The 18,233-nt window shown below is 41.8% G+C and overlaps 1 protein-coding gene across 1 annotated transcript in view; it reads left to right on the top strand.

Moving 5' to 3' along the window:
* The window catches only part of LOC146209174 (RNA-binding protein 4B-like), a 151,350-nt gene that overhangs the window by 1,540 nt on the left and 131,577 nt on the right, over positions 1 to 18,233 (top strand). Inside the window, exon 2 of the mRNA XM_084596820.1 lies at positions 159 to 218. Coding sequence (XP_084452946.1) covers positions 183 to 218 — 36 coding nt within the window. The 5' untranslated portion in view covers positions 159 to 182. The remainder of the gene's footprint in view (positions 1 to 158; positions 219 to 18,233) is intronic.

Raw genomic sequence — 18,233 nt, 5'->3', positions numbered from 1 at the left:
GGAATAAATGTAACACAAAAAGACACAAGAACATCATTGATTAAAGAACAAAAATAAGTGATATCTCAAGTGGTGTTAAGAGAAGGAAGCAGAAATGGTAGATACTTGTATTTGGCAGCAAATGTCCTGGAGTAACTTTTTTTTATTCTGGTTTGCAGACATTGGCAACAGCAATACAAGAAATGAGGAGGACAAAGCTGATGACCTTCAGGAGCAAGGTGAGGAGGGAAGGCATGGGCAAGCTTTGAGTCTGAATGGTATTTTACAGCTCGGCTACAAGGGGTGCAAAGTTATTTTGCCTGGTATCCATACATTCAGGCCTTGATCTCTCAGTGTTGGTCCTGCAGCACATTCCTTGCATATTGATTGAAGCGACTGTACTGCTCAGTGACGCTGCGAAGTTATTGTAGGACTGCCCTGAAGATGGTGGGTCATGCATCACCACCAAAATGCACCTAATCTGGCAATTCTGTTTTTGCTGCATGACCTCCGACTTTGCAGATGGGGTTCAGCGTCAGTGGTCTTGAAGGAATACCATTTCTGTAATAAGTTCTCATGACACCTGTGTAATTCAGCTGTGTACAGTTAGCTGCTGCTTCGACCAGTCAGAGACTGCTTGAGAGTCTCTCAAGCAATCAGAATTAGAACATTGGCTCTGCTTCGTGTTTCCTTCAGATTATTATTACAAGGCCATATTGTATTGATGCACAAAGAACGAATGCTGTTTTTCAATTATATAAATTTCAAGAGCAGTACTACACAGCAGATGAAATTGCATATAAGGTCTTGCTTCACACAATTTTTGTTAATGGTGTTATGGAGCATAAAGCACAGAGCTGACTATTTTTATGTGCAAACTACAGTATTTAGTCATGTAACGAACCCACTGTCATAATGAACCAGTCTTCTACACATAACTGACTACAGTTACAATTACTGCATCTTAAATGTAACTAATTTTGCAGACAAATTACAGTGGTCATTTACAGCCTCGCAAAAGTAAATGAATAATTACTGAACAGTCATCGATTATCCCACGCAATCCTGACTAGCTGCGCTACAGACGTCGCTGATTTCCTCCTCCACGACGTGATACTACAACACGGTGCCCCCTCGTGAACTACTCACGGATCGTGGTCGCTGTTTCCTCTTCAGAGTGGTTGACGAGCTACTTCGTGTGTGGTGCACCGTCCACCACAAATTTACCACCGCCTATCATCCTCAGACCAACGGCCTCACAGAACGCCTCAACCGTACGCTCACAGATATGTTATCAATGTATGTCTCCGGCGACCATCGGGATTGGGACATTAATCTACCCTTTGTAACATTTGCCTATAACTCTTCTCGTCATGATACCGCTGGCTACTCTCCCTTTTACCTGCTCTTTGGCCGACCCTCATTACTCCCCTTTGGTACATCGCTACCCACTACTGATGCCGCCACTAGTACTTACGCTCGAGATACCATATCCCGCGCTAATGATGCTCGCCACATTGCACGAGACAGGCTCTTTGCCTCCCAAGGCTCCCAGTAATCCCGTTATAACAGTTACCATCGCGATGTGCACTACACCCCAGGCTCTTTCGTTCTGCTCTGGCTCCCATCACGCCTGGTGGGCTTGTACGAGAAACTTCTACTACACTACACAGGCCCCTACCGTATCTTGCGCCAAGTCACCGACGTCACATACAAAATCGAACCTTTGAACCAGAAGTCTTCTGCACCACGAGCTTCCGACATTGTGCACGTGGCAAGACTCAAGCCGTATTATTCATGCCCTGCTTCGTTTACCTAGAATGCACCGGGACTGTGCTTCTGCGGCGGGGGTAATGTTATGTGGTGTACCATGCTGGCATTCAGCAATTGAAGAAAGAAGTGTCTGGGTGTGTGGACAAAGACGACGCTCAGTGTTGTGTTGTGCGGCTAAGCGGTGCCCATCGATTTCAGAGTAGTGTTACCCATCGGTGCGTGATTTCCACTCGTAACAATATTTACCTTTATTCGAACTATATTGCCATACCAAACTCGCATGAACTGCAGTAAACTAATGCGGTTTATTTGAAATTTTCTTACACGTTAGTTTTCAACAGGGATTATTTTACAAAGTTGTCATTGCTGATTTTGCAACCTTTAGTCGTGAAGACGATCAGCCACTACTTTGAACACTCTCTACGCGTAAGCACTAGAGTGTAGAACACTAGTGCTGTCGCGAGTGTAGTACAGTGTGATGCCGCACAAATAACTTGCTTTCCGCTCATAGTGATACAGTGTTCCGATGACAGTTTCTGCTATATTTACTCAACTCCAAGTACTCCCCTTTTTTTCATGGTCACGATGCCCAAAGTTGGGGGGAAGGGGAGGGGGGTGCACTTAGACTTGAAAAATCTGAAAGGAACCCCCACCTTTTTTTTGCCACGATGTCTCGACGAGACAAGTGTGAGAAATACCAATTTATTTGCCAGACATCTTAGGCGAACACCATTACAGTTCATCTAACATTCAGGCTGCAGGCGGCCCTCTATAAATTCGTTTTTACCGTTATTACGGCTCTCAAGCAACTGACACCAAACCGAGCAACACGTGCCTGCACAAAAAGTGCACTTGGCATTCTGTGCCACCATCTCTCATCTAGTATCAGACCACAGAAACACATGAAGCTCGAGGTGACGCCTAAAGTCACTTTAATCACGCCGCGCCACCTCAGGGGTCTAACAGCTCTGGCTCGACAGCAGAGTTAGCAGGCATGCTTGCTGGTCTTGGATAAGCGCTCTTCCTTGAAAAAAACGGGGTGCTTAGATTCCCAAGCAAATTTTAAAAAAGAAAAAGAATTTTCTGAAAATCAGGGATGCTTCTGGTAGTTCGCCCATGAAGTGCGGTGCTTTGTTATTGGAAATTTCAACAGGCGCTGCAGGTAAGGCCGTTGAAAAGCTGAAAAACTTCTCTGTAGGTGCTTTCTTGAAACTTCAGGCATGGCTTCTAGTGTGGAACCATAAGGTTCATTCAATTTGGCTGCACCAGCTGCACCAGTTCAAGGAGTGCAGCGCCGCCATCCTCGTTTTGTCAGTGCCACGCATGTCGTCTGCACTTCTCATCTTGTCAAGGTGCAGGGTTGATTCTGCGCACGTTTTTGCCCATCGTGCACTCGCTCCCGAGGAGGTGCAGAAACAATTGCAGCATGGGGTACGTGCCATTCAGCCGAGAGCAAAGGACACTGCACTGATCATTCTAAAGTCCGTCTCCAGAACCTGAATGGCCCATTGCTAACGGATCCGCAAGTGTTACGTAGTAGAATCCCTTTATAGTAAAGTCACTTTGACCAGCAAAAATGTTTACTATATCAAGGTCTTTACTGTATCAGTTGTTGGTGATGACATGGTCCTGAAGATGCTGTCTGGTAATTAAATGCCTAGTTATTGAACATGTCTTGTTGCTTAATGAAAAAAACACTCTGAAATATCTTCCATCTCTTTCTTACCATCTCTTCATGTAAATTTTTTCAGTTATTTTACAGATACGACCAAGTTTGATTTCATGTCAAAACCAAAACCTTACATGAACACGGTGTTACTTTTTGCTGTTTCTGCCTTTTAAAAGGCAATAAATGATAAATGCGCATGGTAGTCAAGTGCTGCAAGTCAGCACACGCTGCACCTCCACTTCTTGCCTCCGCTGCCTCATGCTTCGTGCTGCACAGAGCTGTGAATGTTCTCCAGTTTCTTCCCCTTCCCTATTTCTTGCTTCACTTTTACTCTCCCTTACTTTCTGAACGGACCGCGCCGCCTACTTTCCATGTTCGTAGACAGCTTTACTTTTTTTTCCCCTACGCGCTGCGTACCGTCCCTCACGGCTCCAAGGCCTCCGTAAAGTAGGCTTCTCCTGAATGCTGCTAAGTCTGGTGGTAAAGCCACTCAAAAGAACACAATGTTATTTTTCTGTTTTCAAATACAACAAATATTTTTCTCGCGATTCTAAGTAGTGCACGGGCGGCGATGTCATATCGTGGGAGTCGTCGCCGTGGCCAGGCGCACTTTACTATAACCGATTTTTACCAAAAATGTCTTTACTATAAAGAGGGGGAAATGTGCAGTTGTCTATGAAAGATGAACTGGGACTTCAGTTTCACTTTACTATATAGCGATATAATATGCTGTCGTGGCCACCAATGTTGTAGTACACAGCCATGATATGGCACCTTAGTAGGGCGATTTGTTTAACCTACATCAGCTACACCAGTGCAGCAAAAATCCATTGCAGGTATAGGAAATTTCCTACACTGGTGTAGCTGGTGTAAGTAAAACAAATTTCCCTAATGTATGCACCGTGCAATAAGGCACGTGCATCTTTTCAGCAGTAGCATTTTTAGAATGAAGACCGGAACCCTGGTTTTATTATTGTTGAACATGTCAAGCGCTTTGTTAGGCAGTCTGATTTAAACAAATACTCGTGGTCACTGCTTGCAACATTAATTCTCTCGTATCCAGGCATGTGAGTGTCATCTTTGCAGACTGGTATAACGATCATGCAGCCGTGCTTGTGTTGGCGAACTTGGAGCAGTTAAAGTCACAGTTTCCATAGTTATAACCTTCCGAGTGCAGTTGGTGCAGTTGCAGCACTTTTCAGAACTAGTGCAACCAGTGCAAGCCAAATCAAAGAAATCTATAGCAGGGCCAGTGCACCTATTCAGTCAAAAGGTGGTAGAGCTCCCCTAAGCAGGTGTGTGCACCGTTGTGCAGCAGAACAATTTAACAGAATCGTATTTCCACAGATGCTTTGTCACTGTAGCCTGTTTCTACAGTGAAGTAATTTGTTACCAGTAATCTGTTACAGAAGAAATTAATTGATTTACCCAAAACATTTCTGTATTAAGAAAACAATCAACTGATTATAAAATTGCACTAAAATGTAATTAATTCTAGCTGACCGATTCCAAGTAATCAGTTATGTACAACTCTGTATTGAGCCCAATCCCCTACAAAATCATAATGCGCGAGCACAGCAAACGCATTCTGAAGCGAGCAATGCTCAATATTGACTCATAATCGCAGCTGAAATTGTGCTTTCATTGATGATTGATGAAGTGACCAAATACTGCAGATGGATGTGTGTGAGATTTCGACTGTCATGAAAAAATCTGGTAACCTTCGTACCCCCATAATGAACCCGTTTTTCGGGGAAAGTTTGCATCAGTTTGGAGGGAGGGTTGAGTATATTCCGGGTAGTTAGTTTTGAGGTAAAACCTGACTTTACCCTATTTTCGCACTCCCGAACACGTTCCTGAAAATTTTTACCTGGTTTTCCAGAAACACATTTGAGTATGCAAAACTCAGGTAAAATCTGATTTTTTTCCTCGATTTCTAGAAAAACTGTGCCCACGGAACTTCTGTGCCCCAGTTTGTGCAGCTACCTCTTTTGATTTCCTTAACCAATGATGTACTCACTTGGTCAAGAGTTAATCAGCACTTGCTGGAAGTAAGCCCCACTAATGCAGCTGTTGAAGCCATACACTATCGACAAGATGTAACTCTACACTACCCCAGACTAGCAAATGCAAGGAAACTCGGCCCTAGGGATGTGTAAAGCATAAAAAGAGCATAAAAAAGGATAATTTATTTGATAATTTATGGGGCAGCTCGCTGCTATTCGAAACTAGGAGGGAGGTCTGAGAATAAAAATGTACAGGGTGAAATTTGAAGAAATGGATGTAGTACTATGTGCTGCCTGTGGAACTGAAGTAGAGACCATAGATCCTATAGTTTAGTGGTGCCCAACACTTTGGCCTGCCCTTCCAGAAGGAACACTAGCAGATATTGTAGAGGTACTGGGTTTGCAGGAGAAGCCTGGTGAATAGGTAAGATACACAGAGGTATAACAAAAGAGAAGTTGATGCATTAAGTCAAGGGAGGGGTGAAATTATGAAAACAGTCTGCAAATTAGACATCTTAAAAGGGGAGTGTTTTAGAGGAGGATTACAGGCTATGCTGCAAATGGCCATGTCAGCAATGACCGTGTTTGTTCTGCGTACTAGATATCAATAAAGTTCAATCAGTCAGCTAGTCGCTCGTGAACACGTCACAACAGCAGTTGTCTTTACTTTCTTGAAAGTGCCTAGCTTTAAACACTCAGGACAGAAGAAGCTTTTTATTTTCCAGTTGAAGGTTTGTCATACAACATAAGCGGGGTTTTTGTCTTCAGAGGCAAGGTGGCATAGTACAATAAACGTGGCTTTATTGTCTACAAGGTTGTGAGAGGTGATACTGAGCATGCCTTGACAGATGTAAAAAATAACTCTGCATTGCGGTGTAGGAGCCTTATCAGGTATGTGATGTGCAAGACCTCTTCTTGAGATAAAGAGTTACTATTAGTTGTGCAGTACCACTTTTTGAAATATCTGGAATTAGACTGCGAAGTTTTTCATTTGATAATTCTTGCATTAGCAGATTTGCTGGCTGCAACCTGCGGGGATCTGTGACGTTTTGTGTTAGACGTAGATAGCATTGAGGCAGGTGGGAAATAGCTTTGGATCTGTCATGTACCGAGCACAGCTTTGGCTCTAGCTCATGAGGGTGCATTAAAAAGTGTACACATCATATAATAATCTGTACCTTCAACGCCAACTCAGCTGAGCTTTACTGGTAATTTACTATAGTTGTTCTGCCTTGCGTATCATTTTTGTAATGTTGCTGGCTATTTTAAACATTTTATTCATCATGTAAACATACTTTAAATAATAGTTACAAACTACTTTTAATTTGCAGCACAACATAATGTTTCAGACACATAACAGCAGCAAACAAAATAAGCTTGACTACAGGTATTAGTTTGAGAGCCAATGCCAGATGTGAAAATGGTGTGTATGGTCAGTTAAATTGTTCTGCTAAAAGTGAAAAATCTACCATACGAGTGCCGTGTGGTACATTTTCTCACAACAGCTATCTGGTGATACGATAACAGGATAAAGGTGGTCAAGCATCACTTCAGTGTTCTGCAAAATTAATCATGTTGTACATAGCTGGCATGCTGCCTGCATGTTGAAATCTTTTTAACCCTACGGTGCACAAATTACTGAACCTACATTGAAATATCACTCGTGTAACAATTATTTTGATAAAATGCTACGAAGTAACATTTTCAAATGCCCTAGAAATGGTCCTCAGAAAGGGTAAAGAAAGCAAGAATACTGATAGAAACTTTCAGCACGACGTGTGCAACACCAGAGATATTGGTGATTAAAAACTTGGCAGACGCTTATGTATTCTTTTAGAGCTGATGCAGTAGCAGTCCCATATGGACATTGTGTTGTTGCTCAGTGAGACGCCATAATTAGTTGTGCAAAGTAGTAGTACTAATTAGTGGTGTTCATTTCAACAAAGTTATGCTGTAATGTAATGTGTGGTTGCTATCCACTCCAAAGTATAAGGCTGCCATACAAGGTCTGTAAACTATTGCACTGAACAAATGCTCCTTGGAGTAGAGGTGGACCCCCAGTTTGCACCAAAGGCATTTGGTTTCTCAGTATTAACTGCAAGTCAAATTTATACATTTTTTTCTGCATAGTGGCCACGAATTGTGCGCACTTATTATGTTGAGAATGTACGCAAGCTGCCCAATGTGTTCAGGAACAAGACTGGCTTTAATGAACTCCTTGAACTGATTAATTAGTGTACTTGTAAAAATAATATTAATCTTTTATGTTATATGACCCTATTTGGTTGGGATTCCCCTGTACTTACCAGGATTGACAATGAAAAAAGGTGGCGTAAGAAACTGTGCCCGGCTTGCAACGGAAATGGTAACAGGTTGATGCCCACTCAGCCCATTGTTTCTTTTCCACGAGTATGTTTTTCTTTCCTGGAACACACTTTGCAACAGTGGTTGAACAATGTTGTTGATAAAGTGACATTGTAAACGTTACTTTTAGTGCCAGTCAGCACTAAATTCGATAATTGAGTGTGTGTGTGTGTGTATGTGGGGGGGGGGGGGAGAGGGGGGTCATCTTCTCTGGTATCTATCTACCCTCTACCTCTGCTATAAACCAGGTTCCAAGGTATTTAAGGACTCCACTGACAAAACACAATGGAATACAATGTGAGGCAAGCAGGTACCAAAGCTGGCAGAATGGAAATATCTCGGAATATGGGTAAACAAAGTGCAGATTTATAGGCAAGAACGCAAAAAATTAGGTCGCTTAAAGTTCGCCTTTAACAGGGTCCTCCCCACAGTGCATGGCAGTGGTTTTGCCACCCACCTCTCAGGCCGACCGCCCACCACCGCCCACCTCTCGGGCTACAAGTTCGCTATACTTGGTGCCAACTTTCTGTGAACGTGATGACGTTGGTCACGCTATTTCAGATGTTGCAGTGCGCATCACGGGTTTTCTCTTTAGTTTCATTTCAGGATGGCGTCATGCCGTTTTAACACCCACTCTTATTTTTCTCTTTTGCGTCCTGCGCTTCCGCCGCACTTCGAGCACTTCGAGGTTTGAGGATGCTTCACCGTGCAGGCCACAGTTTGTGCAGTGAAGCACCCCCATAACGCAAAAAGGCCGTTCGTAACGACGCAGCGCTGCTACGGCATCGCACTGTGAAAAGGGCTGCGGTGGTACTTGTGATTTTGGAGATGTTCTTCAGCATTCTGGACAATGTGCGCAAAATGAGCCACTTGATGAATCCGTGAAAAATAGTTGCTGTCACACAGTTCTCATCTCAAACGTACACACGACCATATTCCAGATGTTCATTAAATAATATTGCTGTGATGCAAATAGTTTTCGGCGCTTATTTACGGCTATCAAATAATTCAAACTTTTGAATAATTAGAATATTTTTCCCGACTGACATATTAGAGAGATTTTACTGTATTCAAAAAGAAAAGCGCTGCGCGGCCGTCTGTCCTATTGTTGTTGCTTTTTTCTCTTTCTCTTTCAACACATCCGCTGTGTTGTCATTATTCGGTTTAAACTGTCGCTCCCCCTCCTGCCAGCCATGAAATGTTCATCTCTAAATATGTCTAAATTTTATTGGGTGAACCCTGGCTTTAAAACTAGACGTGATAGTACCTTTAAACCACTTTATCATTTTGTGATTTTTAAAATTTCCTTGTTTAAATTATTTAAATTTATAAATTACTATTACTGTGGCATGAGCACACAGTGCAAAACACACGTCAGTAAGGCATACACACCAAGCTAGGTGCCCCTCAAGTGCTCTTGGTACGAACAACTCGTGGCTTATGTGTATTGTGCCTGCTTGTCATGCAGAGAGCCTGGATTCAAAACCCAATGGTGGGTCTATTCAATTGTGAATGTTTCCTGACACGTTTCAAAGTCGTGGTTCTTAATTCAGAGTTACTGCATGCAGTGGCTTTTCGGATGAACAACCCCAATACGCTATCGCTTAGCAAGTAGGAAATCTGAACCCACACCCCAGCCTACTTGCTCTCAGATTTCCTAAAAAATTCTCAGTTCCATGACGTTCATAATTTAAAGCACAGTGCTAAGCTGGCTGGTGTTTAGCGATATCACGTAAAAGATTATATTTGAGCTGATCCTATCATTTCTCAATAGAAACCATTATCATTCATGAGCATGATTAAAAGAATGTGCAAATGCTTTTTAATTCAACCAGTCACTCATATGCACATCTATATTTAAACCTGCCCATTTAAATATATAGGTTTAATATGCAATAGCAAATACACCTCTGAGCAGTCTAAAATCAGTCCCCCCCTCCCCCTCCACACCACTCAAAAAATAGTTTGTTTCTGACTCTGACTAAATTGGTTGACACTTAAATTATATTCGAGTTGTCATTTAAATCACGCAGACCTGGATTGGGAACATTTTGGGGTAAGAGTTAATGGAGAATGCCTTAGTAACCTGCGATTCACTGATGACACTGCTTTACCAAGTAACTCTGAATGATTCACAAAGCATGTTCAATGACCTTGACCGGCAAAACGGAAGGTTAGGTCTAAAACATTACTAAGCATAAAAATTCTCCACAATCACGGAAGGGAGTGACAGCTTACCTTCAGCAACTAGGCGCCAAAAGTGACAAAGCAACATGCCTACTTGGGACAGGTAGGAGCCGCAGATCCAGACCACGAGAATAGGGTGGACAACATTTTTTATTTTTTTTTTCAGAATCAGAATTTATTGATTCAATGCAACAAATGAATACAAATATTGGTAAGCACAGGAGGAGGTCCCAAAGCCAATGGCTGCACAGGGGACCTCCTGTTACAAGTATACAAAACAAAAATAAATAAGTGCAAACAACAGCGGATGAAAACTGTAACTGTTATATAATATAAATGTGGAACACGCAGAAATACACGATAGCGTAATATAAACAGAACATAAATTGGGAACATGTTATATAAATTCAAAACGGAGGAAAACAATTGTATGTGGGATAAGTATTTTTATCAATGAAAAATTTTTTTTTATTTTTTTTTAGCCCGATAGCAGAAAAGTACGAAAACTACACTTGAAGGCATGAATATTAGAAGATTGCTTAATTCTGAATGGTAATGAATTCCACAGAAATGAGCCAGAGAAATTAACTGTGGATTTGCCGTAATTAGTTCTGGGTTTTGGCAGTAAAATATTATTTTGCCATGAAAACCGAGTGAAGCTATGTCTCGGGAACTGGGTACTATTAATTATTGAGATGGGAAGTGATCCATTCATGAACTTAAATACGAGGATGCCAATAGAATAATGAAACATGGATGAGACTTCAAGGATGTTATGAGCTTGCAGCAAGGGCGCAGCACTGCACAAATGGCTGTTAGAAGTAATGATGCGTATGGCTTGATTTTGTATGTGTTGTAGCGGAGCTATGTGTGTTCTGTATGTGTTTCCCCAAGATGAAATACAATAGTTCATATGGCTATGGATGAAAGCATAGTAGAGAGAAATGCGCGTGTGTAAACTGAAGTAATTTCGCACCTTGATGAGCACCCTTATGCCGTATGCTAATTTTTTTAAAAGGGAGGATATATGTCTGTTAAATTTTAAGTGACAATCAAGATCTATGCCAAGGAACATCGCATGATCAGTGGCAAAGAGTATGTGAGAGTTAAGGGAAATATGTAAAGATGCAGGAATAGCCTTGAGAGGAGACGAGAAGATGACAAAGCTAGATTTGGATGCATTTTATTTCCTTTGTAAGCATGTTATTTCGACACCAGGTTGCTATGTTTGCTGCATCGGTATTCAATTTGCGTGTTAAAGAATCTATGCACGATTCAGATGCTAGTAAGGTAGTATCATCAGCGTATAATATACATTCAGAAGATTTAAGGCACGAGGGAAGATCATTAATAAATAAAACAAAAAGAAGTGGTCCAAGGATGGAACCCTGAGGAACACCAACATTAGTCTTAGGTGTAGAGTAAGTATCAGATATGCAAACTGCTTGGATTCGGTTTAGTAGGTAGCTGCGGATAAATGTAAGTGCAGGACCAGATACTCCAAGGGCATTTATCTAAAAGTATGTTGTGATTAATTCAGTCAAATGCCTTCGAAAGATCGATGTATAATGCGCCAGCTAATTGACCACGATCAATAATATCTTTAATCATATCTGTTAAAGAAATTAAGGCTAATTCAGTTGAAAAACCAGACCTGAAGCCGAACTGATTAGAAGATATGATGTTAAATTTTGTGAGGTATTTTGTCAGACGGACGACAAACAGCTTTTCAATTACTTTGCTAAAAAAGGAAAGAATAGCAATGGGACGATAGTTACTTGTTAGGCGCCTGTCACCTTTTTTGAAGACAGGTATTAGTTTGGCTTTTTTTAGTGCGCTAGGGAAGATACCGGTCTTGAAGATTAAGTTGACGATGTAAGAGAACACATTGCAAATCAGAGAAGATATTAGCTTGATATGGAAAGAATGGAAGTTGTCAAGGCCTGGGCTTGCATCTTTCTGATTCATAATGACAGTGCGCACCTCGTCAGGAGAAACCGGGAAAAGGAAGAAACTATGAGGTAGACGGGGGTACATGTGAATGGGGTGAGTAATGGGGTGAGCAAGTACTCTCATATTATGACTGGTAGTTTACCATTATCCTTTGAGAGAAAAGTGCATAGCAGCTCTATCTTGCTGGCATTCACTTATGCCCAGTCAAAACAAAGAAAAAGGGCAATTGAAACCACATTTGCTAAACACACTTCCAATTCGAACAGCCGAATTTTCAGCTGGTTCCAACTGGGTAGTCCAGATTGATTCACAGTTCTACTGATTGGCCATTCTAAATAAACTAGCATTTGGGCACCACTACAGCCAATTGGTAGGCTGTGCTCGATTTTGATGCTCAGCTGGATTAGTCTGCTATGTAATGAGCCCAGTTTATCTGTTCAACCGCACCTAGTGTACCCATGCTAAACATTTTGATATTGAGCAAAAAAGAAAGCAGGGCTAACATGCTTCTTACAACAAGGGTTACCAGCAGCTAAACAACTTAATAGCATTCACCATCTGCACCATAGCTGCGGTCAAAATTAGGTGCATCAGCCACAAACATGAGAGCCTTGCAACTGTTGCGTACAAGTGACAGTAGATGCATTTTCTCTGGACGTTTGCATTAAGCTTATGCTTTTATGTCCAACACAACGTGTTTTTGTGCGTGGAATGTAGTACCTACCTATTGGCCTCAACTTCCATAAAAGCATGCGGTTCTCAAAGTTTTCTTTCCCGTGTAAAAGTATTGATTGGAGGCAGGTAGAGCTTCTTTCAATCCTTTTATAGTTTGAGCAACTTACTCTTCTCTACTGCACCCCCCCCCCCCCCTCCCCATCCCACACACACACACACACATCTTTTCAAGAATGATGAAAGATGCAAAAAAAAGAGCAGTAACATTAATACGGTTAGGTGCTACTGTTGATATTATGTGCAAGTAATGAACAATAAATGTATATGCAGAGTTGTGTAGAAAGAGCTTTACAAATGATGGCAAATTGACGCTCACTAATTTGCCAGCGAGTGCATTAAGGATTTAAAATGGAGAAAAAAATAATAATGATGAGGGTGAGAGAAGACAAGCATAACAGGGAGCAGCAGAAATTTAAGTGGGGGTTTGAGGTCAAGTTTACGGAGTGCACAGTACAGGGTATATCGGAGGGAGAAGAGAACCCTTTTTTATTGTTGTCTCCTGTCTGTACCACCTTTTGCAGATCCTCTATCACACATATCCACTTCACTACTCACCTAATCTCTGATCCTTCAATTTGTGCCGCTGTTATCTCGCATATATCCATTAGTGTGCAGTTGTAAGTTACACACAGTTTTTAATCAATCGATCAGCCTTTTATTTTCTCTAAATTAAGAGAAAGAGACTCGACTAAAAGCTTGAAACCTTGGCAAAAGTCATGTGCCCGTTTTGAACTTGGCAGTGCACCAGACCAGCAGCATCTTTTCTTCCAAGCAAACATTTGAAGCAGTAAATATTCCACTATTCATTACAACAGAAAAGAAGTTAACAACATACTATGAAAAAAGGAACAAAAGTACCAGTCCAAAAAACACATGCAGTGTCATCAGATAAATCTGTTGAGAACAAATTTCCTAACAATATTTAAATACTGGAAAGGTTCAATTAGCATTTCTTGGTTGAACTTATTTAATAGCACTGACAGAGTATAAGAAACGGATTGCTGGGAGTAATATGCTCTAGGTGTCGGAACTGCATTTCTTTATTTCTGGTTTATGGAATATGGGTGTTTTTTGCAAGTTCTGCCAAATACTAATATAATTTTCTTCATGAAGTACTTCTGAAGCTCGTTAAAAGTCTGCAATTGTATTAAGCAAAGACTCGTATAATTTCGTATTTTAAAAAGAGTTCACACGTTGGGAAACAATAAGACACGTCAGCAATGCATCTCACAGCTCTTCTTTGAAGGAGATGCAACTTGGTCAAATTCTCTTTTACTGTCTCCTTTTATCTGAAAAACCAACATAGCTATAAAGCCCCACTTTAGCCAAGCCATGTGAGAATGCCTGCGTGGGTACTCGGTATTCAAGGGTACTCGGTATCGATTCCCATCACAAAAGAGCTGCCCTAGTCAACAGCTCGACATTGTGGTCTTGTGATCTCTGCAGAACAGAGCCTGTAATTCAGTCGCATTAAAAACAAATGCAGAGGCTACAGCTGCCTGGAACACATACAGCCAATCCAAAACGAAATGTCTTTTGAGAGATTATCTGAAGTAATTCAGCATGGCCATGAAATGAATGCGCTGTGTTTGTGAAACCCATTTGAAACAATCAGGATCTTCTCTCACAGATTTAAGAGGAAATAATGGCGAATGCCCGAGTTGTCTGCAGCTTAAGTAAGTTTTCACCATCAAAGGTGGCTTTGCTCCCGCTGGCTTATACAACGGCTCCTGCCAAGTGTCCTCAGATTGCATTAGCAAGCCAGTGCTAAAGATCATATTGCAGTAAACGATTTCCTTATAGTGGCTCTGTCACGGATTCAGAAAAGAGTGCCACATTTACACGGATGAAGCCTGGGCACAGAACGAAGAACACCACCTTCCATAGCATCAGGATGTCTACCAAAAAAACTATATTAAAAATCTCCGACTTTTCCAGATTTTCCCTGATTATTTAGTTCAGATTCCTTGACGAGTGAAGAGGCTCAAAAATGTAGCTGATGATAATGAGCACAAACAAATAATTCACAACAAAAAGCTATTTATTAATCATATTCTGCAATGATTATTGCAGAATATGATTAATATTATATTAGTGTCAACGGCCACTTAGAACGTCAAAAGTTCAATAATAAAAATGCACTGATGCCAGCCTCAGAGCATGCGAGCCACCCACCCTGCTAAAAGCCGAGCCAATTCAATCCAGCATGGCTGCACACGCACTTGACTGCAATAATTTGTACTGGCTGCAGCCAGCGCGTTTATTCATGCTTCTTGTTGCATACTACTCTCACACAGCGCTCCCGCATAGTTTATTGAGTGCCCACTTCACATGCATATTTGTTCTTCTATTGTGGCAGGTCAGCCATATGTTAGCGTCAAAGTAATATATCGTGCCTTGCCTTGTGGCGCAGCCAAGCGCTACCAGCAAAAAAAAAAAAAAATCTGCACGAATAACATACTTGCTGATCGCAGCTTAAAATAAAAATGCACTGCAGATTATATCGTGTCGTCATATTCTTTGACTTGGCGAAATTTTTGTTGGTTTCCCTGACATTTCACAGATTTTTCGTGGCGCATAAAATTTCCCCGAGAATTCCCAGTATTGTTGTTTGCTAGACATCCTCATTGACCACAATGATAACACAAACACGACGATTTTAAGGCCACACAGTTACGAGTGCCTGAAGGGACTGAACACCATTTTGTGTTGCTTCATGATGCTGTTATTTTTACGTTACATTATAATGCATTTAACAAAGGCTAGCTATTTGTAGAATAAAACAAATGCAAGCGTCCACTTTGTCTTGTGTGTTTCTTAGTTCACTATGTAATGCCTGCCTAATGCACCACTATTTTATAAGGGACACAGATGTAATCTAATCCACTTAGCGTTCGGAATAAAAATTGATTCTCTGAGTCTTTCTATATCTACTAAGGTTTGCGCGGGAGCGGAAGTCAGAGCTGTCACAGAGAAATTGGAGTCAAAAATTATTCAAGCCCACGTTCCTACTGGAAAAGAAAAAAGAATTTGTAGAGACCTTTAAGATGCTTAGGTGTGATAATGTAAAGCATGAACACAACCGCAATAGCCACGAGAACTGCTTCATGTTGCCAGGGGGAAAGCAGGCTCTAGCATTTTGGAGCAGTCCAGGGAGAAACAAGAAAACCATTCTGAAGTAGCTTTAGGTCAATAAAAATGTTTTGGAGCATTTTAATTATGGTTTGCAGCATGTTTCTAGCATCAAGTGCTTTTATTAATTGCAATTCTCTGTTTCTGACATATGAAAAATTCAATTTGATTCCTTTTTATTCAACAGTCAATGCTTTGCTGACTGCACACACATCTCTAACAAGACAAGGTAGTCAAAACAAGTACAGAACACAACTGACCTGAGGAACAATTTGGAATGGACTAGCAGAAAATAACTTCATAGCTGAACATGAAGTTTGACCGAGAGCTTTTGAGTATTTTGACTTGACAGATTGAAATGTTGAAGCGACTAAGAGTTTTTTTTGCTTGTGACTTGATAGTTGGAAACGTACAGCCCACCCCTGATTACATTCAAGCACCGCCACTATTCTGGAGTTCACATCAATGAGGAGCACGTGTGTCTGCTCTCTATCTTGTGCATATCTTTTCTGATCCTACGCCTGTGCTTTAAGTTCTTGGGCACTGGTCAGTAATGCGTTCAGGGAGAGCAGATGGCACTGAAGAGTTGTTTTTTTCTCCAGCTTTCTACTTCACTGCCTTCCGCCAATGGCTCCCAATTTCTTACAGCGCAGCTCTTTGGCGCCCGTTCCTGCGTTTCGTGTCGTCCTTGGCGTCGCCATCGGCCTTGTATCTTGGTGACGCCATAGGCAGTGACCTCATCATGATGTCACATCCGGTCATGCCTAATAACCAGAAGTAATAATGACATCACATCCTGTCATGAATGGTGATGAAGTCACCAGGAATACAAAGCTGACCCCGCCAGGCGTTCGATCCAAGCATCCGTGCGGCACCTTTAATTTGGCGCTTCCTCGAACGCCGCACTACAGAGCATATAGAAATAGACTCAGTATGGCAGGCATCAGCAGCATTTAAAATTGGTTGACATCAAGAAAAGACGCAGTATCTGTCACAATTCTGTGCGGGCACGTTAACCGAGCTGTAAAATAAAGGAAGAGCTGGCAGTGAAAAAAAGAGAAGAAAAAAAAGAGGTGCCATAGTGGAAGGCTTTGGAAGACCACAAAGCTTCCTTCATGGCAGTCGAGAACTGTTAGTGGAGCGTTTCTTAAAGGAGTATGTGTGAAAAATTAAAAAAAGGTTGTCTAATTGTGCATACATGTCTTGCTCAAAATCTTTGCCTCAGTCTACTAAAAAGGCGAAACAGCTAATAAGCTGCGCTCAAATTTCGCATTAGGAAGTAAGATAATCGTCAGCAAATTTTTTGTTTGAGCAATACTGGGGCTCTTGAATTTCAACACGTTAACGATAGACCTTCTATGGCCTTCCAACTCTTTAGAATATTGATAGCGATCTACAGCTTCATGGTACCAACACCATAATGCCTCAAGTATGTGTTTGCACACTTTACATGCCTATTATTAGAGAGGCTCGATAATGAAGTAGTACCTCCTTCTCGCCACAGAGCCATTAAAAAACCCCCATGTAGTTGTTACACCCGCATCTAGACCATCCTCTCCACTATGAAGCCTGGATTAACCACACCTGCTTCTTTCAATACCCGGCATCAGAAAGAAGGTCGAGCTATCACCGACAGAACTAAAACAAATCACTCTTGAATACTTCCATGAGCACCATGCAAATCATTTGCACGTCTACACCGATGGTTCAGTGAATGCCTTGAGTTCTTCATGCTTGATGGTCATACCCTCAATTAATATAGAAATAAAAGTTAGGACAATTCACCAGACTTCTTTAACACCTGCAGAGCTAACCGCTCTTCGTGTTGCAATTAGGCATATCAGTCAGCAGAGCCCTCAGCGGTGGTCTATCTTCATGGATTCAAAAGCAGCCCTGCAAGCCTTAAAAGCGGCTCTTCGCCGTGGAGCCCATGAACAACTCATTGCGGAAATACGACAAATTCATCACTGTGCAATTAATGGAGGACATGACATCATCTTCCAATGGCTTCCAGGACACAGCGGCATAGCAGGCAATCTTCGGGCGGACGAGGTCGCACGAACAGCCCACCAAGACGGCGATTGTGTGTTGATTCCCTTTTCCAGGGTAGACGCAGCAGGCAGGCTTCGCGCACTTGTGCAGGAACACACACTCTCCTTGTGGAATTCTGGCCAGTTTGCGAACTGCCGCTTAAAATCCCTGGACCCCGGCCTGAAGCTTCACCTTCCACCTGGCCTACCCCGCTCGAAGAAACTTTGCTGTGCCGCCTGTGGATTGGTGTAGCATTCACAAACTCGTATTCTTTTATGATAGGCATGGCAAACAGCCCTGCATGTACAAACTGTGGGCGCGACAAGTCTATAGGCCGCATTCTTTTTGAGTGCCCCATATACAGTGAGGAAAGAGTGTCTGTGCTGTACGCTGGAGCATCTAGA

Source organism: Amblyomma maculatum, chromosome 1 (genome assembly GCF_055883805.1).
Source record: "Amblyomma maculatum isolate TAMU_Amacu chromosome 1, ASM5588380v1, whole genome shotgun sequence".
Lineage (NCBI taxonomy): Eukaryota > Metazoa > Arthropoda > Arachnida > Ixodida > Ixodidae > Amblyomma > Amblyomma maculatum.
Note: the sequence above shows the minus strand (reverse complement) of the source record. Positions and strands in the feature narration are given on the sequence as shown.